This window comes from Pelophylax lessonae (genome assembly GCF_965119305.1).
Source record: "Pelophylax lessonae genome assembly, chromosome: 2".
NCBI classification, from domain to species: domain Eukaryota; kingdom Metazoa; phylum Chordata; class Amphibia; order Anura; family Ranidae; genus Pelophylax; species Pelophylax lessonae.
The window spans coordinates 75,365,910-75,393,892 of record NC_138769.1 but is presented as its reverse complement, the minus strand read 5'-3'; the positions used below and the strand labels follow the sequence as shown (position 1 = coordinate 75,393,892).

General features: G+C 43.7%; 1 protein-coding gene across 1 annotated transcript in view; it reads left to right on the top strand.

The window, feature by feature from the left end:
• Positions 1–27,983, top strand: part of LOC309547300 (stomatin-like) — a gene marked incomplete at both ends in the record, with an annotated part of 45,676 nt that overhangs the window by 260 nt on the left and 17,433 nt on the right. Inside the window, 5 exons of the mRNA XM_082247133.1 lie at positions 12,484–12,581; positions 12,668–12,737; positions 20,978–21,060; positions 24,615–24,818; positions 27,635–27,769. Of these exons, the coding sequence (XP_082103259.1) occupies positions 12,484–12,581; positions 12,668–12,737; positions 20,978–21,060; positions 24,615–24,818; positions 27,635–27,769 (590 nt within the window). The remainder of the gene's footprint in view (positions 1–12,483; positions 12,582–12,667; positions 12,738–20,977; positions 21,061–24,614; positions 24,819–27,634; positions 27,770–27,983) is intronic.

Sequence of the window (27,983 nt, the reverse complement as noted above, 5' to 3'; positions counted from 1 at the left end):
AAATAAATGGTTAAGAGCCCATTCAGACTAGCGGGACTTGTCAGGCGACTTGTCAGCCTGACAAGTCGCGGTTAGGGTTGAGCGGACACCTAGATGTCCGTGTTCGACGGGTTCGGCCGAACTTTAAAAAAAAGTCCGGGTCCGTGTCCCGGACTTTTACCGAACTTTTCCCGGACACCGAACCCCATTGAAGTCAATGGGGACCCGAACTTTAAGGCACTAAAATGGCTCTAAAACACCAAAGGAAAGGGCTAGAGTGCTGCAAATGGCAGCAAAACGTAATTAAGAGCATGGCAAGTGCTCTGCAAACAAATGTGGATAGGGAAATAACTTAAAACAACAAAAAAAAACAGAAAAATAAAACAATGTTCTTCTTCATCTCTGAAGGACGAGGCCCATATGGAGTAGGAGGGAGGTTGAGGTGGTGGTGGATGTGGCGGTGACATAGGCGTGCGCACAGGGTGTGCTGGGTGTGCCTGGGCACACCCTAATCACCTAGGGCACATAGCATTGCCAGTGAGGAGATGGGAAAGATCTCCCTGGGACCTGCTCTGCTCTATTTCTCCTTGCCTACAGGTACATGGCCCCGATACATTACTCTCCCTGCTGGCAAACACATGCATGTGTATTTCAACTTTGGGGTGCACACCTTAATGCAATAGGCTGCGCACACCTATGGGCGGTGTAGGTGGAAGCGGCGGTGGAGGAGGACCAGGGCCGGATTAACAGCATCATGGGCTTGGTGCTGAGGATTTTGAAGGGCCTTAGGGCCGTGCCTTGCCATGCACCCAGAGGAGGAAGGGTGCAGCCATGCATGCCTAATTCAACATGGGATGCTGTCTCTGAAGCCCATAAACACATCCATGCATCGCCAACTGTCCCTCCTTGTCCGGCCTTCACGCTGTGTGGGGAGGTTCTGAGGGTGCTGCCTGGGGAAGCGAGCATAGAAGCCAGACTTCTGTGTTTACAAGTGACAGAAGAGCGGTAACAGTGAATATGGCCAACCCGGGGCCTATATAAAAGGTAGGGGCCTGGAGCTGCAGCTCCAATAGACCCTACATTAATCTGGCCCTGAGGAGGAGGACGAGGTAGCCAACACTGCTTCTTTTCACAAATTTTAAATGAGGGTACACCCCAAAAGAGTGAGAAAGAGCAAAAATGGAACAATGGGTGGGTAAGGTCGGTATCCATTGCTATTCTGCATAAGGTACGGAAAAGTCCCGTGGGATCCATGCCTGGTTCATTTTAATGAACGTGAGCTTGTCCACATTGTCTCTGGACAGGCGGCTGCGCTTGTCTGTTATAACGCCCCCAGCCGTGCTAAATACCCGTTCAGATAATACACTGGCTGCAGGGCACGCCAGCACCTCCAAGGCGTAAAGGGCAAGCTCAGGCCATGTGCCCAATTTGGAGACCCAGAAGTTGAAGGGGGCAGACCCGTCATTCACTACATGTAGGCGTGTGCACACATACTGCTCCACCATGTTGGTAAAATGCTGCCTCCTGCTAAGACGTTCCATCTGAGCTGCTGGTGCTGCTGTTTGTTGTGGCGTGCTGACAAAGCTTTTCCACATTTCGGCCATGCTAACCCTGCCTTCTGAGGTGCTGGCGGTGCCCTGGTTGCGTTGGCGACCTCCTCCTCCTCCTCCTCTGCCTTGTGCTTCCACTGTGGCCCCGCTGTCAGATGGGAATGCCAGCAGCATGGCGTCTACCAGCGTGCGCTTGTACTCGCGCATCTTGCGATCGCGCTCCAGTGAGTGAATTAAGGACGGTACGTTGTCCTTGTAACGGGGATCCAGCAGCGTGGCCACCCAGTAATCAGCACAAGTTAGAATGTGGGCAACTCGGCGGTCGTTGTGGAGACACTGCAGCATGTAATCGCTCATGTGTGCCAGGCTGCCCAGAGGCGACGAAAGGCTGTCCTCTGTGGGAGGTGTATGGTCCGTGTCCTCTGTATCCCCCCAGCCACGCACCAGTGATGGCCATGAGCTGGCCTGGGTGCCACCCTGCTGTGAACATGGTTCCATCTCCTCCTCCAGCTCCTCCTCCTCCTCATCCTCCTCATCCTCCAGAACTGTGCCCCTGCTGGACAATTGCGTCCCTGGCGTTTGCGTGTGCAGGAACCCACCCTCGGAGCCCCTTGCGAATGACTGCCCTGAAAGCCTTGGAAATGTTACCTCTTCATCCTCCTCCTCCTCCTCATCCTGTGCCACATCCTCTTCCATCATCGCCCGAATTGTTTTTTCAAGGAGGCATAGAAGTGGGATAGTTAAGCTGAGAACGGCGTCATTGCCACTGGCCATGTTGGTGGAGTACTCAAAACAGCGCAACAAGGCACACAGGTCTCGCATGGAGGCCCAGTTATTGGTGGTGAAGTGGTGCTGTTCCGCAGAGCGACTCACGCGTGCGTGCTGCAGCTGAAACTCCACTATGGCCTGCTGCTGCTCGCACAGTCTTTCCAGCATGTGCAAGGTGGAGTTCCACCTTGTGGGCACGTCACATATGAGGCGGTGAGCGGGAAGGCCGAAGTTACGCTGCAGCGCTGCCAGGCAAGCAGCAGCAGGGTGAGAACGCCGAAAGTGCGCACAAACGGCCCGCACTTTCTGCAGCAGCTCTGACATATCGGGGTAGTTTTTAAGGAACCTCTGCACCACCAAATTCAGCACATGCGCCAGGCAAGGGATGTGCGTCAAACCGGCTAGGCCCAGAGCTGCTATGAGATTTCGCCCGTTATCGCACACCACCAGGCCGGGCTTGAGGCTCGCTGGCAGCAACCACTCATTTGTCTGCTGTTCCATGCTCCTCCACAACTCCTGCGCGGTGTGTGGTTTGTCCCCCAAACAGGCAAGTTGTAAAACTGCCTGCTGTCGTTTACCCCTGGCCGTGCTGAAGTTGGTGGTGAAGGTGTTACGCTGTCCGGATGAGGAGGCGGTAGAGGATGAGGAAGCGGAGTAGGAGGAGTTAGGAACAGGAGGCAAACTGAAGCGCCCTGCAATCCTCGGTGGTGGAAGGACATGCGCCAAATTGCTATCCGCCTCAGGCCCATCCGCCACTGCATTTACCCAGTGTGCCGTTAGGGAGATATAACGCCCCTGACCGTGCTTACTGGTCCACGTATCCGTAGTTAGGTGGACCTTGGCACAGATGGCGTTGCGCAGTGCACACCTGATTTTTTCCCCCACTTGGTTGTGCAGGGAAGGGATGGCTTGCCTGGAAAAGTAGTGGCGGCTGGGCACGACGTACTGTGGGACAGCCACCGACATAAGGTTTTTAAAACTGTGCGTCTCCACCAGACGGAATGACAGCATTTCAAAGGCCAATAATTTTGAAATGCTGGCATTCAGGGCCAGGGATCGCGGGTGGGTAGGGGGGTACTTCCTCTTCCTCTCAAGTGTTTGGGAGATGGAAAGCTGAACGCTTCCACGGGACATTGTGGAGATGGTTGTTGGTGACCCAGGTGGTGGTGTTGCTGACAGATCGTCTGTTTGCGGGGTGGCAGGTGCCGGTATCACTACAGATGTGGCTGGAGCGGCCGAGACTGCAGCAGAAGAGGAAGCAGGATGAGCCAGAGACGTTTCTTGGTTTTGAAGGTGTGTACTCCACTGCAGCTCGTGCTTTGCACTTAGATGCCTGATCATGCAGGTTGTGCTCAGGTTGAGAAGGTTCATGCCTCGCTTCAAGCTCTGATTGCACAGGGTGCAAACCACTCGTGTCCTGTCATCAGCACATTTTCTAAAGAACTTCCACGCTAGAGAACTCCTTTGAGCTGACTTTGGTGCGCTCGTTCCCTTGCTGCGTTGGGCAGTAGCGGGCGTAGTGTCTAGGGCACGGCCGCTCCGCTTCTGCACCCTGCTCCCTCTTCTGCTGTGCTGGTGGCTCTGTGCGACCACCGCCTCTTCCTCCAAACTACTCAGTTCACCTGCATGACGTTCATTCCATGTGGGGTCGAGGACCTCATCGTCCTCCACATCATCTTCCACCCAGTCTTCACCCCTGCCCTCCTTGTCGGTCTCCACAATGCTGAACGCCGCAGCAGTTGGCACCTGCGTTTCGTCATCATCGGAGACGTGCTGCGATGATCCTTGCATGTACTCATCTTGAGGAATAAGTGGTTGGGCATCGCTGCACTCAATCTCTTCCACTTCTGGGGCAGGGCTAGGTGGATGGCCCTGGGAAACCCTGCTGACAGAGTCCTCAAAAAGAATAAGAGACTGCTGTATGGCTTGGGGCTCAGACTGCTGGCCTGATTTGCAAGGGGGTGAGGTGAAAGACGGTTGGACATTGGCTGCAGGTGCCAACTCTGACCTTTCTGCAGTAGACTGGGTGGGAGACAATGTGAAGGAACTGGAGGCACTGTCAGCAGCAAACCAATCTACTATCGCCTCAACTTGTTCTGGGCTCATCACTTCTAGGGGCGTTTGATGCCCTACCAAATACTGATGCAGGTTCTGTCGCCTACTCACACTTGAGGAAGGTGTTTCACTTGTGCGTGTAGCTGGCACAGATCGACCATGTCCTCTCCTTGCAACAGGAGCTCTACCAGCAGCACCACGACCCAGGCCACGGCCCTTATTTGACGGTCTCCTCATATTTCTGTAATTTAAGATCTTGCCCTAGAAAGGTTTTTATTGAATAGCGGAATAGAAAATATGATCCAAAAAAAGTGTATGTATATCACACGTACACAACCACACTAGGCCCCAATTACTATTGTTTGTACCCCTAAAAGGCTAGATGAGGAGTAGGGGGAGTATGGAACAGGCAGCACCCTCAAACCTTCAGAAGTATGAGATGAACCCCAACAACTTGGAAAGGTGGATCTCTCTCACACGTACCGACACAGACTATCCCGCAATTCAATTGATCCTCAAAGGTTTTTATTGAATAGCGGAATAGGAAATATGATCAAAAAAAGTGTATGTATCTCGCACGTACACAACCACACTAGGCCCCAATTACTATTGTTTGTACCCCTAAAAGGCTAGATGAGGAGTAGGGGGGGTATGGAACAGGCAGCACCCTCAAACCTTCAGAAGTATGAGATGAACCCCAACAACTTGGAAAGGTGGATCTCTCTCACACGTACCGACACAGACTATCCCGCAATTCAATTGATCCCCAAAGGTTTTTATTGAATAGCGGAATAGGAAATATGATCAAAAAAAGTGTATGTATCTCACACGTACAGAAACACACTAGGCCCCAATTACTATTGTTTGTACACCTAAAAGGATGGATGAGGAGGAGGAGGAGTATGGAACAGGCAGCACCCTCAAAGCTTCAGAAGTATGAGATGAACCCCAAAAACTTGGAAAGGTGGATCTCACACGTACCGACACAGACTATCCCGCAATTTAATTGATCCCCAAAGGTTTTTATTGAATAGCGGAATAGGAAATATGATCAAAAAATGTGTATGTATCTCACACGTACAGAAGCACACTAGGCCCCAATTACTATTGTTTGTACACCTAAAAGGATGGATGAGGAGGAGGAGGAGTATGGAACAGGCAGCACCCTCAAAGCTTCAGAAGTATGAGATGAACCCCAAAAACTTGGAAAGGTGGATCTCACACGTACCGACACAGACTATCCCGCAATTTAATTGATCCCCAAAGGTTTTTATTGAATAGCGGAATAGGAAATATGATCAAAAAATGTGTATGTATCTCACACGTACAGAAGCACACTAGGCCCCAATTACTATTGTTTGTACACCTAAAAGGATGGATGAGGAGGAGTATGGAACAGGCAGCACCCTCAAAGCTTCAGAAGTATGAGATGAACCCCAAAAACTTGGAAAGGTGGATCTCACACGTACCGACACAGACTATCCCGCAATTTAATTGATCCCCAAAGGTTTTTATTGAATAGCGGAATAGGAAATACGATCAAAAAAATTGTATGTATCTCGCACGTACAGAAACACACTAGGCCCCAATTACTATTGTTTGTACACCTAAAAGGATGGATGAGGAGGAGGAGGAGTATGGAACAGGCAGCACCCTCAAAGCTTCAGAAGTATGAGATGAACCCCAAAAACTTGGAAAGGTGGATCTCACACGTACCGACACAGACTATTCCGCAATTTAATTGATCCCCAAAGGTTTTTATTGAATAGCGGAATAGGAAATATGATCAAAAAATGTGTATGTATCTCACACGTACAGAAGCACACTAGGCCCCAATTACTATTGTTTGTACACCTAAAAGGATGGATGAGGAGGAGGAGGAGTATGGAACAGGCAGCACCCTCAAAGCTTCAGAAGTATGAGATGAACCCCAAAAACTTGGAAAGGTGGATCTCACACGTACCGACACAGACTATCCCGCAATTTAATTGATCCCCAAAGGTTTTTATTGAATAGCGGAATAGGAAATATGATCAAAAAAAGTGTATGTATCTCGCACGTACACAACCACACTAGGCCCCAATTACTATTGTTTGTACCCCTAAAAGGCTAGATGAGGAGTAGGGGGGGTATGGAACAGGCAGCACCCTCAAACCTTCAGAAGTATGAGATGAACCCCAACAACTTGGAAAGGTGGATCTCTCTCACACGTACCGACACAGACTATCCCGCAATTCAATTGATCCTCAAAGGTTTTTATTGAATAGCGGAATAGGAAATATGATCAAAAAAAGTGTATGTATCTCGCACGTACACAACCACACTAGGCCCCAATTACTATTGTTTGTACCCCTAAAAGGCTAGATGAGGAGTAGGGGGGGTATGGAACAGGCAGCACCCTCAAACCTTCAGAAGTATGAGATGAACCCCAACAACTTGGAAAGGTGGATCTCTCTCACACGTACCAACACAGACTATCCCCCAATTTAACTGATCCCCAGAGGTTTTTGATTAAATAGCGGAATAGAAAATATGATCCCAAAAAAGTGTATGTATATCACACGTACACAACCACACTAGGCCCCAATTACTATTGTTTGTACCCCTAAAAGGCTAGGAGTAGGGGGAGTATGGAACAGGCAGCACCCTCAAACCTTCAGAAGTATGAGATGAACCCCAACAACTTGGAAAGGTGGATCTCTCTCACACGTACCAACACAGACTATCCCCCAATTTAACTGATCCCCAAAGGTTTTTGATTAAATAGCGGAATAGAAAATATGATCCCAAAAAAGTGTATGTATATCACACGTACACAACCACACTAGGCCCCAATTACTATTGTTTGTACCCCTAAAAGGCTAGGAGTAGGGGGAGTATGGAACAGGCAGCACCCTCAAACCTTCAGAAGTATGAGATGAACCCCAACAACTTGGAAAGGTGGATCTCTCTCACACGTACCAACACAGACTATCCCCCAATTTAACTGATCCCCAGAGGTTTTTGATTAAATAGCGGAATAGAAAATATGATCCCAAAAAAGTGTATGTATATCACACGTACACAACCACACTAGGCCCCAATTACTATTGTTTGTACCCCTAAAAGGCTAGGAGTAGGGGGAGTATGGAACAGGCAGCACCCTCAAACCTTCAGAAGTATGAGATGAACCCCAACAACTTGGAAAGGTGGATCTCTCTCACACGTACCAACACAGACTATCCCCCAATTTAACTGATCCCCAAAGGTTTTTGATTAAATAGCGGAATAGAAAATATGATCCCAAAAAAGTGTATGTATATCACACGTACACAACCACACTAGGCCCCAATTACTATTGTTTGTACCCCTAAAAGGCTAGGAGTAGGGGGAGTATGGAACAGGCAGCACCCTCAAACCTTCAGAAGTATGAGATGAACCCCAACAACTTGGAAAGGTGGATCTCTCTCACACGTACCAACACAGACTATCCCCCAATTTAACTGATCCCCAGAGGTTTTTGATTAAATAGCGGAATAGAAAATATGATCCCAAAAAAGTGTATGTATATCACACGTACACAACCACACTAGGCCCCAATTACTATTGTTTGTACCCCTAAAAGGCTAGGAGTAGGGGGAGTATGGAACAGGCAGCACCCTCAAACCTTCAGAAGTATGAGATGAACCCCAACAACTTGGAAAGGTGGATCTCTCTCACACGTACCAACACAGACTATCCCCCAATTTAACTGATCCCCAGAGGTTTTTGATTAAATAGCGGAATAGAAAATATGATCCCAAAAAAGTGTATGTATATCACACGTACACAACCACACTAGGCCCCAATTACTATTGTTTGTACCCCTAAAAGGCTAGGAGTAGGGGGGAGTATGGAACAGGCAGCACCCTCAAACCTTCAGAAGTATGAGATGAACCCCAACAACTTGGAAAGGTGGATCTCTCTCACACGTACCAACACAGACTATCCCCCAATTTAACTGATCCCCAGAGGTTTTTGATTAAATAGCGGAATAGAAAATATGATCCCAAAAAAGTGTATGTATATCACACGTACACAACCACACTAGGCCCCAATTACTATTGTTTGTACCCCTAAAAGGCTAGGAGTAGGGGGGAGTATGGAACAGGCAGCACCCTCAAACCTTCAGAAGTATGAGATGAACCCCAACAACTTGGAAAGGTGGATCTCTCTCACACGTACCAACACAGACTATCCCCCAATTTAACTGATCCCCAGAGGTTTTTGATTAAATAGCGGAATAGAAAATATGATCCCAAAAAAGTGTATGTATATCACACGTACACAACCACACTAGGCCCCAATTACTATTGTTTGTACCCCTAAAAGGCTAGGAGTAGGGGGAGTATGGAACAGGCAGCACCCTCAAACCTTCAGAAGTATGAGATGAACCCCAACAACTTGGAAAGGTGGATCTCTCTCACACGTACCAACACAGACTATCCCCCAATTTAACTGATCCCCAGAGGTTTTTGATTAAATAGCGGAATAGAAAATATGATCCCAAAAAAGTGTATGTATATCACACGTACACAACCACACTAGGCCCCAATTACTATTGTTTGTACCCCTAAAAGGCTAGGAGTAGGGGGGAGTATGGAACAGGCAGCACCCTCAAACCTTCAGAAGTATGAGATGAACCCCAACAACTTGGAAAGGTGGATCTCTCTCACACGTACCAACACAGACTATCCCCCAATTTAACTGATCCCCAAAGGTTTTTGATTAAATAGCGGAATAGAAAATATGATCCCAAAAAAGTGTATGTATATCACACGTACACAACCACACTAGGCCCCAATTACTATTGTTTGTACCCCTAAAAGGCTAGATGAGGAGTAGGGGGAGTATGGAACAGGCAGCACCCTCAAACCTTCAGTATGAGATTGTGTTCACTGTACCCCACAAAGATTGAGTTCACTGCACCCCACAATGATTGTGTTCACTGCACCCCACAAAGATTGTGTTCACTGCACCTCACAAAGATTGTGTTCACTGTACCCCCCAAAGATTGTGTTCACTGCACCCCACAAAGATTCTGTTCACTGTACCCCACAAAGATTGTGTTCACTGCACCCCAAAAAGATTGTGTTCACTGCACCCCAAAAAGGATGTTGTTCACTGCACCCCAAAAAGGATTTTGTTCACTGCACCCCAAAAAGGATGTTGTTCACTCCACCCCAAAAAGATTGTGTTCACTGCACCCCACAAAGATTGTGTTCACTGCACCCCAAAAAGATTGTGTTCACTGCACCCCAAAAATGATTTTGTTCACTGCACCCCAAAAAGGATTTTGTTCACTGCACCCCAAAAAGGATGTTGTTCACTCCACCCCAAAAAGATTGTGTTCACTGCACCCCAAAAAGATTGTGTTCACTGCACCCCACAAAGGATTTTGTTCACTGCACCCCAAAAAGATTGTGTTCACTGCACCCCAAAAAGGATGTTGTTCACTGCACCCCAAAAAGGATTTTGTTCACTGCACCCCAAAAAGATTGTGTTCACTGCACCCCACAAAGGATTTTGTTCACTGCACCCCACAAAGATTGTGTTCACTGCACACCAAAAAGGATTGTGTTCACTGCACCCCAAAAAGATTTTGTTCACTGCACCCCAAAAAGATTGTGTTCACTGCAGCCCAAAAAGATTGTGTTCACTGCAGCCCAAAAAGATTGTGTTCACTGCAGCCCAAAAAGATTGTGTTCACTGCAGCCCAAAAAGATTGTGTTCACTGCAGCCCAAAAAGATTGTGTTCACTGCAGCTCACACACAGAAAAATGGATGTGGATCACTGACACCTGCCTATCTCCAATCCCACACCACACAGCAATATCGATTGTAGTTTGTAGAACACAGTTTCCCTAAAATTCAGCAGACTCTGTCCCTAACAGGATTGAGAAGAGATCGTAGATCAGGATTGAGTGCAGATTCACCCCACCCCCCACACAGCAATATCGATTGTAGTTTGTAGAACACAGTTTCCCTAAAATTCAGCAGACTCTGTCCCTAACAGGATTGAGAAGAGATCGTAGATCAGGATTGAGTGCAGATTCACCCCACCCCCCACACAGCAATATCGATTGTAGTTTGTAGAACACAGTTTCCCTAAAATTCAGCAGACTCTGTCCCTAACAGGATTGAGAAGAGATCGTAGATCAGGATTGAGTGCAGATTCACCCCACCCCCCACACAGCAATATCGATTGTAGTTTGTAGAAGACACTGACCCTATATAATTCAGCAGACTCTATCCCTAAAATGCCTACAACTCGCCCTGCCTAAACACTCCGACCTGTCCCTCAATTCTATCCGGACACAAATGGTTTTTTCCTGCCTATCTTTCCCTAATCAGCAGCCAGCACGTTGATGTGTGCTCTGTCCCTGAATCTAAGCAGCATAATGACGCCGCTGCGGCTGCCTCGAACTTATAAAGACTTGGTCACATGCTTCAGACGGCCAATCACAGCTACTGAGACATTTGCAGGCATGGCTGGGATGGCTTAAGGCACACCAGTTAAACGATTGTTGATTGGCTGTTGAAAGCCCGCCATGAAAAGAGCGCCAAAGCATGCAAAACCCGGAAATAAAACGACCGAACACGGATTTTTACCCGAACATACAGTAAAGTGTCCGTGTCCGTGTTCGGGTACAAAAAATCCAATTATTCGGTACGAACACGAATAATACAGTCCGTGTTCGCTCAACACTAGTCGCGGTAGGTCGCGGTCCATTGAGTAGTACAGGACCCGTTCTAATAGGAGCGACACAAGTCGCTCCGACTTAGAAAAAGGGTCCTGTACTACTTTGGGGCGACCTGGGAGCGACTTGCATAGACTACCATTATGTGAAGTCTCTGCAAGTCGCGCCGAAGTCGCGGTGCACGCGACTTCACAGGTCGCCCCCCAAACTCGGATCGCCTCAGTGTGAACCGGCTCTTAGATTTTCTAAAGTTTTTTATTGTTTTGTAAACATTTTTAGCCAGATATGTGGAAACATTAAATTGGTTCTAAAGCCTAAAGTTCTCATTACATTGCATTAAGGTAAAAACCCTTCTGTGTGCTGCTCCCCCCCCCCCCCCCCCCAGACCTCCCCTTATTCTTACCCGAGCCCGATCTCAATCCAGAGTTGTGCCCAAGAGCAGCGGTTCTCTCTTCTCATTGGCTTAGAGAAAGCAGTGAAAGCCATTGACACTTGCTGCTATCAATCTCAGCCAGTGAGGAGTGGGGTGGGGTGGGGTTGCGCCGCTCTCTGTGTGTCAATGGACTCACAGAGCTGGCTTAGAAGCAAGTAAGCACAAGTACATCCATAGCAATCAGCTTGCTATCGGACCACTTGGTTGGGGGGAGGAGCGGACAGTGCCTTTGCGGGACCTGTGAAGAGGAAGATTGATTTGAAACCATTGCACAGACCTGGTAAGAATAACATATTTGTTATTTTGGGGGAAAAAAAAAACAACTCAGGAGTCTTTACAATCACTTTAGGAACTGTCAAATGACTATTCACTAAATTTTAGTAAGGGAAAAGCAACAGAGGTTGGACAGGCATGCACAATCTAATCATCTCACAAACTGGGCCAGTTTCTCTATACAGGAAGCAGGAGCCATGAACAGACAGTCCTTGAACTAGAAAATAAAATGATAGAACCAGACTTTTCAATCCAGCTGATTGCGTTTTTTTTAAATTAATTTGAGAATGCTCACATGGGGCTGGTCAAAATTGGATCATCATGCGGCCTAGATAAAAAATTCCAAATCGGCAGACTTTAGTTTTTAGCTTTAGATAAAGTCATGTGTCATATTTTGTGGAAATTTAAATCCATGATATTTTAAAGTGATATTATAAATTACCATGATTTTATAAATGACTCAGGGATTTATAATATAAAGCCCTCCTTCCTTTTTCACATACCCCACGTCACACCAGAACAAAAAACGGCTGACACTGATTACTATGTGCTAAGCAGACAGCTCTTTTTTTTCCTTATATTTTCCACATAACTTATTTTCTTTCTTATTTAAATATATTGCACTGTGATATGGACTGTCCCTCTAAGGGCTCATTTACACTCTCTTCATTTCTCTAATTATATAATATGCTTTGTTATTTTTCAGGTAGGGAAGGTATCGGCTGTTGTGGTTACATCCTGATCTTCTTTTCTTTCCTGATAGTTCTTGTGACTTTTCCTATTTCCTTATGGGCCTGTATCAAGGTAACAGTATAAGTGTGTGCATTTTACATTCTGAATGTGTTTGTAGAAAATGTTCTTTGTTTTTAACAATAAACATTTTTCTTTAGATTGTGCAAGAATATGAAAGGGCAGTCATCTTTCGCCTGGGAAGAGTCAGGTCTGGAGCTAAAGGACCAGGTATGTAGTATCAGCTGTTAGATTCCATACACAGGCTCAGGTAGACCCTTTTCACAAATCGTCTGGTTCTATGGCCCAACTAGTGATAGACAAAAAAAAGCAGAGGGCTCCTGTGCTGGATGTTTTAGAGCCCACACATGGACTTCATGATTTTCCATATTTGGCCAAATAAGAAACCTCTAGCACAAGGGTCTCCAAACTTTGTAAACAAAGGGCCAGTTCAGAGGTGTAACTAGAACCTTCAGGGCTCCGGTGCAATAACCCATGAAGGGCCCCCCTGACCACCCCCCACCCCCCCCTTCTATCCGAGCTCTGGGCTTCCACTTCTGGTTGGGCATCCATGAACCTCCTCCCATGATCACAGATCATGGTAAAGGGCCAATCACAGCGGTACTTTACCATGTGATCAGCCGATCATATATAAACAGACTTGCTGGTTAACGGCAGTCCTTTCCTCCCACCCTGTCTGTGTGTGAGAAAAGGAGAGCTGTTAACCGGCAAGACTGTCAGTACATTGTTTACACTGATAATCAGGGCACTGATCATCAGTGCCCTGATAATCATCATCAGCGCCAATCAGTGCAGCTTTTCAGTGCTCTTCTGTGCCAAATATCAGTGCCGCAAATAAATGCCTCCTTAGCAGGGCCTTGAGCTGAGAGCGTCTCTCTCATACAGCCCAGAGCCTGCACTGACCTTTCCCCTCTCCCTTCTACCTCATACTAGGGCCACAGTTTGGAGACTACTGCTCTAGCACTAACAAATAAACAGTATTTACTGAATTCTGAATGTACAAAAGCCTGAAATTCAAGTCTCATTAATATGTGGACCTCCTTATTACACAAAGCAGCAGAGAATCTACAAAGCCCAACAAGAATACCAGACCAACCAAGCAAGCTTCATGAATTTGGATTATCTCTGACTCTGACCCATCACATAACCTATTGGTCAAAGGAAATTAACGCTGTTATATTTGTCTTGAGTCTGTTCCAATGAACACATTCTGCCTTGATTATAAAAATGGATTTCTAAAAGACTAAAAAGTATTTCCTTTTAAAAAAAATATATAAGGCTTTGATGATAAAGCGTATATCAGTAAGCTGCAAATAAAATACAAATAGCTCCAGGCTTCTTTTTAGGAACAGTGGAATTGAAAGATTTCACCCAAGGCTGGCTCTATGCAATAGCTGTTTTTCAAGTCACATCTTGGGAAGCCCCACAGAGCCCAAAACTTTCTTGGCAGACTGTAGGGAACCCAAAATATCCCCCGTGTCTCAAGTCAGCTTTCAGGAAGAATAGTTACTATAACTATTTGGCACACCAAAAAACCCCTTGGACCTTTCTAAAACCCTTCAAGATGACCTTTCTAAAGATACTTAAAGCGGTTCTTCACCCTGCTTGGAAAAAAAAGAAAAGTCAGCAGCTACAAATCCTGTAGCCACTGACTTTTAATAAACAGACACTTACCTGTCCAGGGGTCAAGCACCATCCTCAACCGACCCAGTTCTTCGTTCTTTGGGTCCCTGACGCCAACATGTTTACTTTGGGCAGCCAGGTTTGATTTCTTGCAGCTTTACAGCCGGCTGCCCAGTGCATATGTGCAGGCCATGCTCCGATTTGTAAATGGTCCTGCAGCTTTCTGGGACCTGTGACATGTCCCAGAAGGTTGCAGGCATAGGTAGGAACATGACGATCTGACTGGAAATGGGAGCAGACACCTATCAAAACCAGGTACCAGCCCACCTCCCTCCAATCTTATATACACAATTCTATACCCACAGTTGATCCATAGGAGGGCAAGAAGTCCCAGCAAACCCTGATCCAGTTTGCTCCAGCAGGGTAAAATATTTCTTCCCGATCCCCCAAGAGTTAATCTGACATTCCCTGGATCAACCATACCTATAAATGTTAGTATCCAGTTATATTATGTACATTTAGGAAAGAATCCAGGACTTTTTTAAAGCAATCTACCAAGGTGGCCAGAACCAGCTCTTGAGGGAGTCTATTTCACATTTCCACAGCTCTTACTGTGAAGAAACCTACATTTTGGAAAAAAAAAAAAAGAAACCTTTCCGTGTTAGGAGATTAAATCTTTTGCTCCAGACATAAAGAGTGCGCCTTTGTCCTCTGTCATGACCTTAAAGTGAATAACTCAACATCAATTTCACTATATGGACCCCTTATTTATTTATACATGTTGATCATACCCCCCCCTTAATCTCCCCTTCTCAAGACAGAATAAATTCAGTTCCTCTAATCTTTTCTCATAGCTGAGCTCCTCCATGCCTCTTATCAGTTTGATTGCTCTTGGTTGCATTAAGCAGGAACTTCCCCTGTAGGGTGAAGTCCCGCTTTAACATTTTATTTTTTCAGTTGTTCTTGTTGCCTTCTTGGTCAGCTGGTAAATCTTTATTTTATAGTAAGAATCAAATTACTGGTTTATGCCTGTTACATGCATTGTTTCTGGTTATTTTTGATACCCCAATGAACCCTGGCCTCCATTATAATAGACCACAGGCGAAATGCCCATGAGCCCTTTATTTCTTTCATGCCACACTGAAGAGCCTCACACTCTAGAGGTCGCCCATTTTTGTCCATATATCTCTAAACATTCTCTAGAGCAGGTTTTCTCAAACAGGGTTCCTCCAAAGGTTGCTAGGGGTTCCTTGACCAATGAGCAATTTCTGCCTCTCAAATAAGTCCCCATTGACACCATTATTCTTTTTAGCTATCTGTAAGGGGGTAATTCTGACCAATGACCACAAGTGTAAGAAGCATTCTTCCCATTGAATATAGCACTAATGTATCATGAGTTGTAGATATAGTCATTTTTTAGCAGGGGTCCCCTGAGCCCAGAAAGTTATTTTAAGGGATTCTCTGTGTTAAAAAAGACTGAGAAAAGTCTAGACTGTTCCTCACACAGCCTCCTATGGAGAACCATTAAAATAGCATGACCATCATAATTATATTCTAATACCATACCCATGGCCAACCAACAAAGAACTGCTCCTAGGTTTTTACTCCTACATCTGTTTTTGTTTTTTGTATTTATGCCCTCCTGGGTTGTTCTGCAGACAAACGATGTGAGGTCTGCCCAGTGATGCCCCTGTGTTTATACCTGACTAACCAATATTGTCAACTTTTAACTTGTTTAGCTGATTAGAAATGACAATTAAAGACATCCTCCAGGCAGATTAAAACACAAAATAATGAAATCATGTATTTATGAAAAAGTATGACAATTATTTTAAAATGTAACTAATGTAAGTAGATAAATGTATCTTAATATCAGCCTCTGGTAATTTACTAAATAGCAGGACTGCAAGAAGGAAAGCCAGCACTATTGACCAACTAGCTTTTGCTAATGTTGATTAGTGGAATAAACAATGGCATTATTTGGTGTGCTTTTCCCCTTTCATTGTCCATTCAGGAGGTTGGGGAGTCTTCTTTACCAACTATCTTTTCTCCTACTGCAGTGCAGGTCGATGATCTGATTGTGCTGTCTGGCAGGGGTGTCTAGATCACCAAACGGGCTGCAAAGAATTGCAAATACTTTGGCAGGCAAAACCGTTCCCATGTTGCTGATCAGCTGGGTATCTATCTATCTAATCTATCTATCTCTTAACCACTTGCCGACCGCCGCACGACTATTTACGGCGGCGGTCAGCCCCTCACAGGCAAAGCGACGTAGGTCTACGTCGCTAGCCTGTGAGGCTCTAGGGAGCGAGCGCGCGCCGCCAGAGGTGCGCTCCCACTCTGTCACGGTCCCCCCCGCGCGTGTGCCCGGCGGACCCGATGTCCGCCGGGCACTCGCGATTGTCCGTTACAGCGGGAGAAAGGCAGGCGGCTAATGTAAACAAAGCCGCCTGTCATTCTTCCCTGTGTAAGAATGGAGATCATACAGTTCTGCTATGTAGGACCGTTGATCTCTGTTCTTACACCTCAAGCCACATCCAATCACAGTTAGAAGCACGCCCCTAGGGACACACTTAACCCCTCCTTCTCAAATAAAGATAACTCCTTCCCTGCCAGTGTCATTTTTACAGTAACAGTGCATATGTATAGCACTGATTACTGTAGTAATGTCACTGGTAACCCCAAAAGTGTGAAAAATGTCAGTCAAGGGTCCCATCTGTCCGCCGCAATGTCGCAGTCCCGCAAAAAAAATCGCAGATCGCCGCCATTACTCGTTAAAAAAAATGACAAAAATCTTTCCCTTAGTTAGTAAACGCAATAACTTTTGCGCAAACCATAAATCAAAATACGCTTATTGTGATTTTTTTTTTACCAAACATATGTAGCATAAAACAAATTGGCCTAAAATGTTAACATTTTTTGATTTTTACATTTTTTGGGGGGGAATTTCATATAAAAAAAATGTGAAAAATATTGTTATTTTTGCAAAATTGACGCTCTTTTTTTGTTTATAGCGCATGATCAAAAAATCGCACAGGTGATCAAATACCACCAAAAGAAAGCTCTGTTTGTGGGAAAAAAAGGACGTCAAATTCGTTTAGGTACAGCATCGCACAACCGCGCAATTGTCCGTTAAATTCACGCAGTGCCGAATCGCAAAATAGGCCCTGGTCAGGAAGGGGGTAAAATCTTCCGGGGCTTAAGTGGTTAAGGATTGCAGACCAACGTATTCTTCTGTGCTCTGGTTAGAACTCTTTTATAGTATAATGATAATAAAATATAATCTAAATCTTTTTTTCAAACCTAGAGCTATATTTATTTATGATGTGTCATGATTGATATAGGCATGCTAATTCTGGTACAGTTACTTCTCTATGGCCGACTTGTAAGTGGATGTGTAATATGAGATTGATGGGATGTTTAAATAGGGCCTGAGGTGTCTTGAGATTTAAATATGATACTCTCCTAAGACTCAACTGTTTCATTATTTGTAACCTCATACATTTGCCAGTTCAGGTTACACACTGCAAATGTTTAAAAGGAAATATTGTTTAACCACTTTCAGACCGGAGGATTTGGCTGCTCAATGACCAGGCCCTATTTTGCAATTCGGCACTGCGTGATTTTAACGGACAATTGTGCGGTCGTGCGACGCTGTACCGAAAACTAAATTGACGTCCTTTTTTTTCCACAAATAGAGCTTTCTTTTGGTGGTATTTGATCACCTGTGCGATTTTTATTTTTTGCGCTATAAACAAAAAAAGAGCGACAATTTTGAAAAAAAAAAAAAAAATACAATATATTTCATTCTTTTATATGAAATTCTCAAAAAAAAAAAAAATGTAAAAATCTAAATTTTTTAACATTTTAGGCCAATTTGTTTTCTGCTACATATTTTTGTTAAAAAAAAAAAAATCGCAATAAGCGTATTTTGATTGGTTTGCGTTTACTAACTAATGGAAAGATTTATGCCATTTTTATAGTTTTTTTTTTTTTTTTTTTTTTACTAGTAATGGTGGCAATCTGCAATTTTTGTGACATTGTGGCGGACAGATTGGACCCCTAACTGAAATTTTCTACACTTTTGGGGGTACCATTGACATTACTACAGTAATCAGTGCTAAAAATATGCACTGTTACTGTAAAAATTACACTGGCAGGGAAGGGGTTAACAGTATTGGTGATCAAGGGGTTAAATGTGACCCTAGAGGCATGATTCTAACTGGGGGGCGTGGCTTGTGAAGTCATCACAGAGACATGTGATTCTATATAGCAGGATCACATGACATCTGTGATCACTTCAGGGAGAAGTACGGACGGCTGTGTTTACATCAGCCGTCCTTCTCTGTCAGTGGCGGGAGATTGCGAGTGGCCGGCGGCCATCGGAGCCACCGGTCACACTCTAGCTTCCGCGCTGAAGAGCGGGGGCGGGAGCGCGCCTCAGGCAGCGCGCGATCGCCCTCTAGCTCCTCCCAGGTGAGCGCCGTACATGTACGGGACTTTGTCTGGGAGAGCCAGACTGCCGCCATACATCTGCGGTGGCTGGGGCTAAAGTGGTTAAAAAATGTTTAGGTATTCTTGTAACGGGTACTGCCATTGCAAGTTATTAATAATATAAAAAAAAAAAAGCATGCACCATTGGGTAATATGAATCTAATGCATCATTGAATAATTATAACACTGCCTTTGAAATTTAAAAACTAGTTACTGAACTGTCCTTTGTTGACCATTTGGCCTTCGGAAGATTTACCCCACTTCGTGACCAGGCAATTATTAGCGATCTGGCACTGCGTTATTTTAACTGACAATTGTGCAGTCAAATGACACTGTACCCAAATAAAACGTATGTCCCTTTTTCCCCACAAATAGCTTTCTTTTGGTGGTATTTGATCACCACTGCATTCATTTTTTGCATTATAAACAAAAAAAGGCCGTCAATATTGGAAAAAACTCCTCCAATATTTCTCTTTCTGCTATAAAACACATTCAATAAAAAAATTGAAAAAATCAAATTTCTTCATAAATTTAGGTCAATATGTATTCTGCAACGTGTCTTTGTTAAAAAATATCCAAATAAGCGTATATTTATTGGTTTATGCAAAGGTTATAGTGTTTACAAACTACGGGATATTTTTATGGAATTTTTATTTATTTATTTTTTATACGAGTAATGGCGGCGATCAGCGACTTTATAGCGGGACTGCAAAATTGCGGAAGACAATTGGACACTAAGGGGTTTATTTGCTAAAGCTAAAGAGTGCAAAGTTAATCACAAATCTGCATAGAAACCAACCAGCTTCCAGGTTTTATTGTCAAAGTTTAATTGAACAAGCTGAGGTTAGAAGGTAATTGGTTTCTATGCAGTAATGTGACTAATTTTGCACTCTCTAGCTTTAGTAAATAAACCCCTAACTGACACTTTGGGGGAACAAGTGACACTAATACAGTGATCAGTACTAAAAATATGCACTGTCACAGTGCTAATAACACTGGCTGGGAAGGGGTTAAACATCAGGGGCGATCTAAGGGTTGTGTGCCTAGCCAGTGTTTTGTGTACACTGTGTGCTGCTTGTTCTAGGATAAGAGATGGAATTTAATCCCTGCTTTGCAGTGACACAGAATATATCCCTTCCCTCTTGTCAAAACTGAGATATGCCTTATATAGGCGTATCTTAGTTCTCTATAAATCGCCAACGATCGGCGGGTGCCGGAGGACATAAAGTGCTTGGCAACCACATATCGGCTCCTGCTGTGAAAATTCACAGCAGAAGCGGTGCGGGGGCAGCAGATGTGCGCCATCTGTGGACGGAAGTGCAGATTCACGTGTATATATACACGAGATTCTGCACAGGAGAGCTGCCCTGTAGCAGTACTTTTCAGACATTTTCACCTACAGTGTGAACAGTTACATAACATTTAATGGGGAATAGTTTTCATGTGCTTTGTCGCCCTGGAAAAGTGCGGCATAAAGGGGCCTTGTTTTTAGTGTTTAAATCATTGCGACTCAGCAGAAAAACATCTCTGCTTATAATATCTGTGACACATCTGCAGTAATTCAGGACTGTAATTTAATTTTCTAATTTTATAAGTGTCTCCATTGCGCCTCCATCCAGAGGGGAGACACTCTAAGACAGGAAGTGTGTTACTGGGTGGATCACCAGATAAAAAAGTTAAAAAGCCTAAAGAAAACTACTGCAGACACCGCATTTAGGATTGGTAAGCTGCAATATATTACATTTTTGTTTTTAAGCTTGATACTGCTTGAATATTTCATGCAGCCAGGTTAGAGGATCTGAATTCCAGAGCTGCAAATTATTATACCTATTGCATTTTTGTAACAACGTATACATTATACACCGGAGGATTTTTATATATATTTTTTGTTTGTATGCTGGAATGCAGATTAAGCATATCCAATGTCATTTTTTCTTTTTCTTAGATATGGATGGAGTGGGAAACAAGTTTTTTCAATGTATGTACCATCCTTAGGGGAGGTTTCCATTCACTTTCTGTCCTGCAGACACATCAGGACGTAATGGGGTATAAATAGTCCTACTCATCCTTGGCTTGGTATGGCTGACTGGTTTAAATCTGCATAAAAGGTTTCCCCTATGTTACCCTAAGAGGTGGTGTGAGCAGAGAGTATTTCAGAGGCAGGCAGGTACAGGTCTGCATATTATGCATTGCCATTTCAAGCAAATAGATTCAACTCATTGCATTTGTTATATTTTATTTATAACTGCTTACTTTGTGATTAGCTCTTCAAGTGACAAATTAATCAACATAATTTGCTTTTCTTTTTTTTTTCCTTATGTTTTGCTTTGAAGGGATTTTCTGGATTCTGCCTTGCACAGATGATTTTTGCCGACTTGACTTGAGAACTGTGTCATTTGCAGTCCCTCCTCAAGAAGTGAGTAATTGAGGCCCAATTTAACTTTCATCTTAAAATGGTTCTAAAGGCTCAATGTTTAACTGAATGCATGAAGGTAAAAAAAACCTTCTGTGTGCAGAAGCCTCCTCAACCCCCCTAATACTTACCTAAAGCCCCATCCTGATCCAACGATGTGCACGAGAGCCTCAGCACTCTGGGGACTCTTCCCTCCTTATTAGCTAAGAGAGCAGCAGGAGCCATTGGTTCCCCACTTCTTTTAATCACAGCCAGTGAGCCAATGAGAAAAGCGAGAGGGAAGGGCAGCTGCGGCTCTGTTTCTGAATGGACACGCAGAGGAGAGGCTTGGGAGCGAGCCTCCTTGGGTGCCCCCACAGCAAGCTGTTTGCTCTGGGGGTACTTAGCAGGAGAGAGGGGCCAGTACACAGAGCAGGTAAATACAACATGATCTTTTTATAAACTGTACTGTGGCAAACTGCATCGCACGAAGAGTGTCACTCAAAAAGGAGCAGAAGCTTCTTTTGGGTGACGCAGTTTGGGTGACGCAATTTTATTGCGCGACAATCGTGGCAGCATTGGACTCATGTTTTGGTGGCCTTAAAAATGAATGGCACGTCAACAAATGTGGTGATTCCTCAATTTTGCAGAGCATTTTGGAAATTGCGAACTCTTAGGTGTGTTAACGGAGCCTGAGGGTTGTACACAGCGCAGCTCAGAATATTTGTGCAGAGGATATGACCAAATGTTTCCAATCAGTCACAGATAGGAAACCAATGACAAACGGGGCTGTGACTCTTTGCAGTTGTTCCCTTGCTATTGCATATGGACTTAAAATAAATTCAAGTACCCAGCACTAGAGTGCTCCACAAACTAAGCCAAACTAAGCCATGAATTTAAAGACACCCTACGGGTGGGAAGTGGTTTTACGAAAAACTCGGGCAAATCCACCATGGTAATATGCTAGGTGGTGTACAACCCCCATGTCTTACAGTTTGTATGGCCTCTGAAGCAGCTACAGCCAACCTAGACAATCTTGTGTCCTGACAGCATTCTGCAGAGTAGGAACCTTGCTCTCTGTTGCCAACAGTGATCTCTCTGCAGAAATCTGACACACCCCCTACTGAGACAGAGCCAGAGCTCTCCAATCAACAGGAAGGAACTTTTTTTTTTTTTTTAAGTTATATGTTGGACTCCGCAGGGGGCATTTTGGACCTTTAGAGTCCATTGTATCTATAGCTACAATGTGTATCAGTTTGGGTTGTAACTGGAGATAAGCAGAGTGGACAACTTCTTAGTTGCCATGTTTATGGATTGACCTGAAGAATCTATAAGCATCTGTCCACTAAAATCTATAGGAGAGGTTTGGTGGGCTGAGTTGACCCCTATGCCCTACATTCCAATAGCAAGACTTCTCCTAACTTTGTTTCTGTCAACTGGGGAGTTTTGGGTCTACCTATTCACCTCTATAAGTTTCAGTCTTTCCTGTTGCATTCCCCATTAATTAAAACAAATATCAAATAGGGAAAGCAGAATCTGTCATAGTGAACACAGTAAGTGTACAGAATTAATGACCCAGGTCAAATATTTCACTATCCTCAAGAACATCTAAGAAAACCTGATGTAGTGGGTGGGTTTACCCTTTAAGAAATAGCATTTGTGAACATATTGATTATACTAGGCAGAGATAAATATTCAGGTAATGGCAAAAGACATTAGAGGTTTTCTAATTTTTCAAAATAATGTTTTCTTTTTTTAAAGCAAACATTTTAATCATGCTTAAGTGCGAATGCAGTGCCAAAAAAAAGATAGGAAATTAAAATATGCCAGTATGTGTCAGTTAGAACAATACATTTTGCTTGGCTGTCCAGGCAGATGATACATATCCTTTTTTTATAGGAGTTGTGCAGAATTACAGGTTGGCATTGTAATCCTTGCCTGCCATCTAGTGGTCATTTTACATAGTACAACTCTGCAGCTACAATTTGTTTTAAAATCTCTAGAAGAGTCATTTTGCACTTAAAATAAAGATGTTGAGTCATGCTGATTGTAAAACCATGCATGCACTACTTCATGTTCACATTCCCTAGTAATCTTTATTTTACAAAGGTGTGATTTTGCCTTTTTTAAAAGGACCTGTCACAGTTACCGAAGTCTGCAAACAGCTTGATAAAAGCTAGTGATGATTCTGATTGTGAGCATTGTTTGCGGTTACTGGCCTGTATTAGGTGTGCTAGAGGGTGATAATGAGCATCTTAGAAATACAAATACCTTCTTCAAGTCAGTTCTACATCTGCAAGGATGGTTTCTGGATCCTGGGCCAAGGCTATAAATTGGAGTGTTGAGATTAAGTTCCGCTCCCCTACCATGCTAGGTTTTACCCCTTTTATTTATCTGCCAATTGAGAGGATCTCTATTTTTGCAAGATGCGAATGGGACTTAAAGTTGTACTGCAGTATGATCTAAATTGCACACTTGTATTGGTCCGTCTTGGACCAATGTAAGTATTCATATCACATTCCCAAGGGGCCTCTGGAGAAGCTGAAAACCACTGTAGTAGTTGGTGCTACTATAGTGATTTCAGCAATCTTTCAGGTGCTATGCAGAGTGACTGACTCGCTGCACACTGGTTCATAGACGTGCGCACAGGATGTGCCAGGTGTGCCTGGGCACACCCTAATCACCCTGTATGGTACAGATTCCCCATTTAAACCCCTGATATTTCACCAAATCCCCCTAACGGGGCTCCTAAACAAATTGTAAAAAAAAAAAAAAAAAAAAAAAACGAATTAAAAAATAAAATTGTAAAAAAATAATAAAAATAAAAACTATTGACACCATCCACTGCCCTACCGACACCAATCCCTGCCCTACTGACTGTCAGGATAAATACACATGCACACACACATATGTGTTTGAGCTTTGAGGTGCACACCCTATTGCAATAGGCTGTGCACACCTATGCACTGTTTACAGGGGGTTACTTGCTTGGCACTGCGGCCATTATTAGAATGCCTTCTATTTCATTCAATGAATACAAGGCTTTTTCTGCTTGGACAAAGAGGAGAGAAGAGGCTGTGAAGGGCACAATGTCCACCTCATCCAATCAGAAAACATCTGGTACTCTATGAATGATTGCAGTGGTGACTAAGTGACAGCTGGTGGCCAGTGTGCAGTGAATGCAAAGTGTTATTTGATTGGAGGAAGTAGAGAGGCGGGGCAGTGACAGAACTCTCCATCTCATCCAATCAGAGAATACTTTGCAGTTATTGAGAAAATGCAAAATATTCTCTGAATGGTGCCTGTGCCTAGTGGCCGACTGCCTGTGTTCAGAATGCAACAGGGCAAGCTGCTGGATTTCCAGCTTCCAGCGGCATTGGCCTGGTATGGTGTGTGTATGTGCATTTATATTGGTACAAGCTAGACCAATGCAACTGTGTATAAAATATCTATACCTGGAATTCCTCTTTAAAGCAGCTATATTGCTGCAGTAAGACCATATTTTTTGGTGTTTTTTTCTCATTTACATTGTTCCTGTAATAAAAGTGTAAACTTACCACTGAATCCCCCTGTTACAGGTTCTCACTAAAGATTCAGTGACCATCATGGTTGATGCGGTTGTCTTTTATCGTATATTCAATCCAATTGTTACAGTAGTCAAAGTGGACAATGCCAATCAAGCAACTCAAATGCTGGCCCAGACCACACTAAGAAACATGCTGGGTACTAAGAGTCTGACAGAAATTCTCATTGACCGCGAGGAGATGGCTGACCACATGGGTGTAAGTATAAAAGTTTTCAATACTTAAATAGAGTGTTTATATAAATTACCTATTTTTTCTGTTTAGTCAAATGTTATAAAATTTGTGCCGTAAAAATCTTGGAAAAACAGACCTAGTATACTTCCAGTTTTAATACGCCAAATGCATTCCAGGTGGATCAAAACAGAAATGTGCAAAGTTTTACAGTTCATTTTCTTTAGAAAGCAGCCACGGCATAGCAGAGAAGTCTGTCCCCTGCCAGCATGCTGTAGAGAATAACTAACTGCTGCTCACTGTGTGGAAGCAGTGGTCCCTCTGCAAATGCCCAAAATGTTTCTTGCTGACTCTGAGCTAAAGCCTTTTATTTATAAAAGCTCATGCTTCCAGTTGGACCTCTACAGAGAGACAACTGTTTTCTCTGCCAGAATCCAGTGCTGTCCTGCATCCTCTGCAGTCTTATCTCAAACAATATTAATCTGTCCCTGTTCTTTGTGGACTACAGAACACCCCCTCCTTATGTTAAGAAATCAGAATCAGTGACAGAGTATGTGATATATTATATCAGGTAGGGAGGGGCCCAAATATGCATATAAATGTATAGGTTCTTAGGTTAATGTATGTACACTTCATACTAGGATTACCTATTAGGAAATGTCCTTAAAGCAAAAGGAATTCTCAAATATCATTCCAGAATAGAGCCACAAATCGTAAACTCTATTTAAACAGTGATACAACTTCTCTAAAATTTTAGGTTAGGTGATTTTAAAGGAAGCCTGTACTTGGAGAAATATGGAGAGTGCCATTGCTCGCTTCCCATTCTGAAAATGCTAGTTGCCTGGCTTTCATGCTGATCCATTGGCCTCAGTAATTTCTGAGTTGCGGACCCGGAGCAGCATGCAAATAACAATGTTTGTTCTCAGTCCTTTATTAGTGAACTCAAGCATTAAAAGCTCATAAGCTTTACCATGTTCATGTCATTTCAAAAGTCATTTTAAAATCTGCAGCTTTTAATAACACCTGGTAGTCCTACCATGAAAGTCCTTCAGCATTCTGTGTTATAGGGTGACAGAGTGGCTGTGTCCCTTCTATCTGTACCCCTGTCACATGGGCTTCTGGTACAAGTGACCATTTCCCTATGCATTGCACAGGCAAAGGCTGCTGTTGTCACTATTAGGAAACCTTGTGTCAGAAATGGCATGCAACCATTGCTGGAGTGTATGCAGGTGGACATGAAGGGTTTACAAAGAGGCTGCAGTAGATCACCAAAACTGCAATACAACAAAGGCGAAAACCTTTTTTTTAAAAATACAAAAATGCTTCTCTCACCCCTATACTTACCTTATCTTCAGCATTATTCCCTGCCCACCCCTGGCCACTGGTTCTCTTCTGGATTAAGATTTAATTCACACCACATCTGTTCCAGTGTTTTTTTTCCTGCATCTAAAATGCATAGAAAGTAGATTACATGGTTTTCAATGGCATAGTTTACACTAGTGCTTTCAGTTCCAGTGCGTTCTGGTTCCAGAAAAAAAAGTTGTTCATGCTGCATTTTTCCTGCACAGAACTGTACTGGAACGCGGTAAAATGCATGGAGCACACCTAGACACATCAAAAAATGCACCGGACCCCAGTACAGTGAAAAAAGAAAAACAAGAAAAAAAGGAGAGAAAAAAAACGCTTAAAAAACGCAAATGCAGAAATGCGTTGAACGGATATGGAGGATGTTTTTGTTGTGTGAACTATCTCTAAAACCATAAAGTCCTATGTACAGCACTATATGGTCCTAAACAGAGCCTCAATCACATAAGGGACAATTTAGGCTCCTTTTACATAGGCGTTCCTCAGTCTGTTTTTTTTGACCCGTGATTACATGGAACAAGTAAAAGTGAGTGCAATGTATCCTTATTGGAGGTTGGATGTAAATCAGTGATGGCGAACCTTGGCACCCCAGATGTTTTGGAACTACATTTCCCATGATGCCCAACTGAAAGGAAAACACAGGCGCCACTCTAAGTGCAGAATCTTGAGATTTATTGATAGAACCAAAGGAAAAGGTACTCACAAAGGTAATAATGTGCAAAGCATCATAGACAATCACTCCGGTATTTAGATCAGGATGGCTTGAGCGGTTGCGGTGTACAGGAAGTAAACGGTGGCAGTCCGCACTTCCTGGTCGCGGGGACACTCAGAAACCGATCTGTCGTCACTTCCGGGATGCGTGATTACGTCATGGCGACGCGTTCTCGGAGCATGCACTCCTTCATCAGGCCCAACTACACTGAAGAAAGCATGAGCATCATGGGAAATGTAGTTCCAAAACATCTGGGGTGCCAAGGTTCGCCATCACTGATGTAAATGGACATGCGCCCCTTATATCTAACCACATCCAGGTCCACTCAGATTCATCAGACTGTACAGAAAATGTTTGACTCCAGTTCTGCTGTTGTGGATGTGGGCAGATAATAAGCGAATGTGCATCTGTTTATATCCGGCCACCCCTGGGGAATACATGGATCGGTGCTTTCTCCATCCCAAGGTGGAGCAAAAAATCAGAATACGGATGCCGCTGATGTGCATTTGCTTAGGAATAGCTATAATTCACTGCAAAATCATTCACAGGTACACACTGTATGAAATGCTTTATTTGTAAAAAAAAAAAAGATTTCATATAAATGTAAAAAAAGGCATAAAACATCAGTTTAAAAACTTAAACAAAAAAAACCAACATAAATTGGCAAAAAAATCCTAAATTCTATTTTTACTTTGTGATGTGTGTATAGATTATGATATAATAATGTATATTTGTTTAAAATTATTATTTTTTTCTTTTTTTTTAGAGAGTCTTATATGAAGCTACAAAGGAATGGGGGATTAAGGTAGAACGTGTAGAGATAAAGGATGTGAAATTGCCGTCAACGCTGCAGAGAGCTATGGCTACGGAAGCAGAGGCTGCCAGAGAAGCAAGGGCAAAGGTATCTTTTATTTACTTAATAACATTTTTATTAGACAGGAATTTTTGGGACCCCTGCCAGATAATTATACCACAGGAGTAAGAGAATAACTAGCTAAAGTGTTACTAAACCCAGGACCCTGCATTCAGTATATTTGGCCTCCCACAGTACACGGAAATGCAATTATTTTAGTCCTCAGTATATAGCAGTCTTGTGATTTCTATCAGTGTCAGGC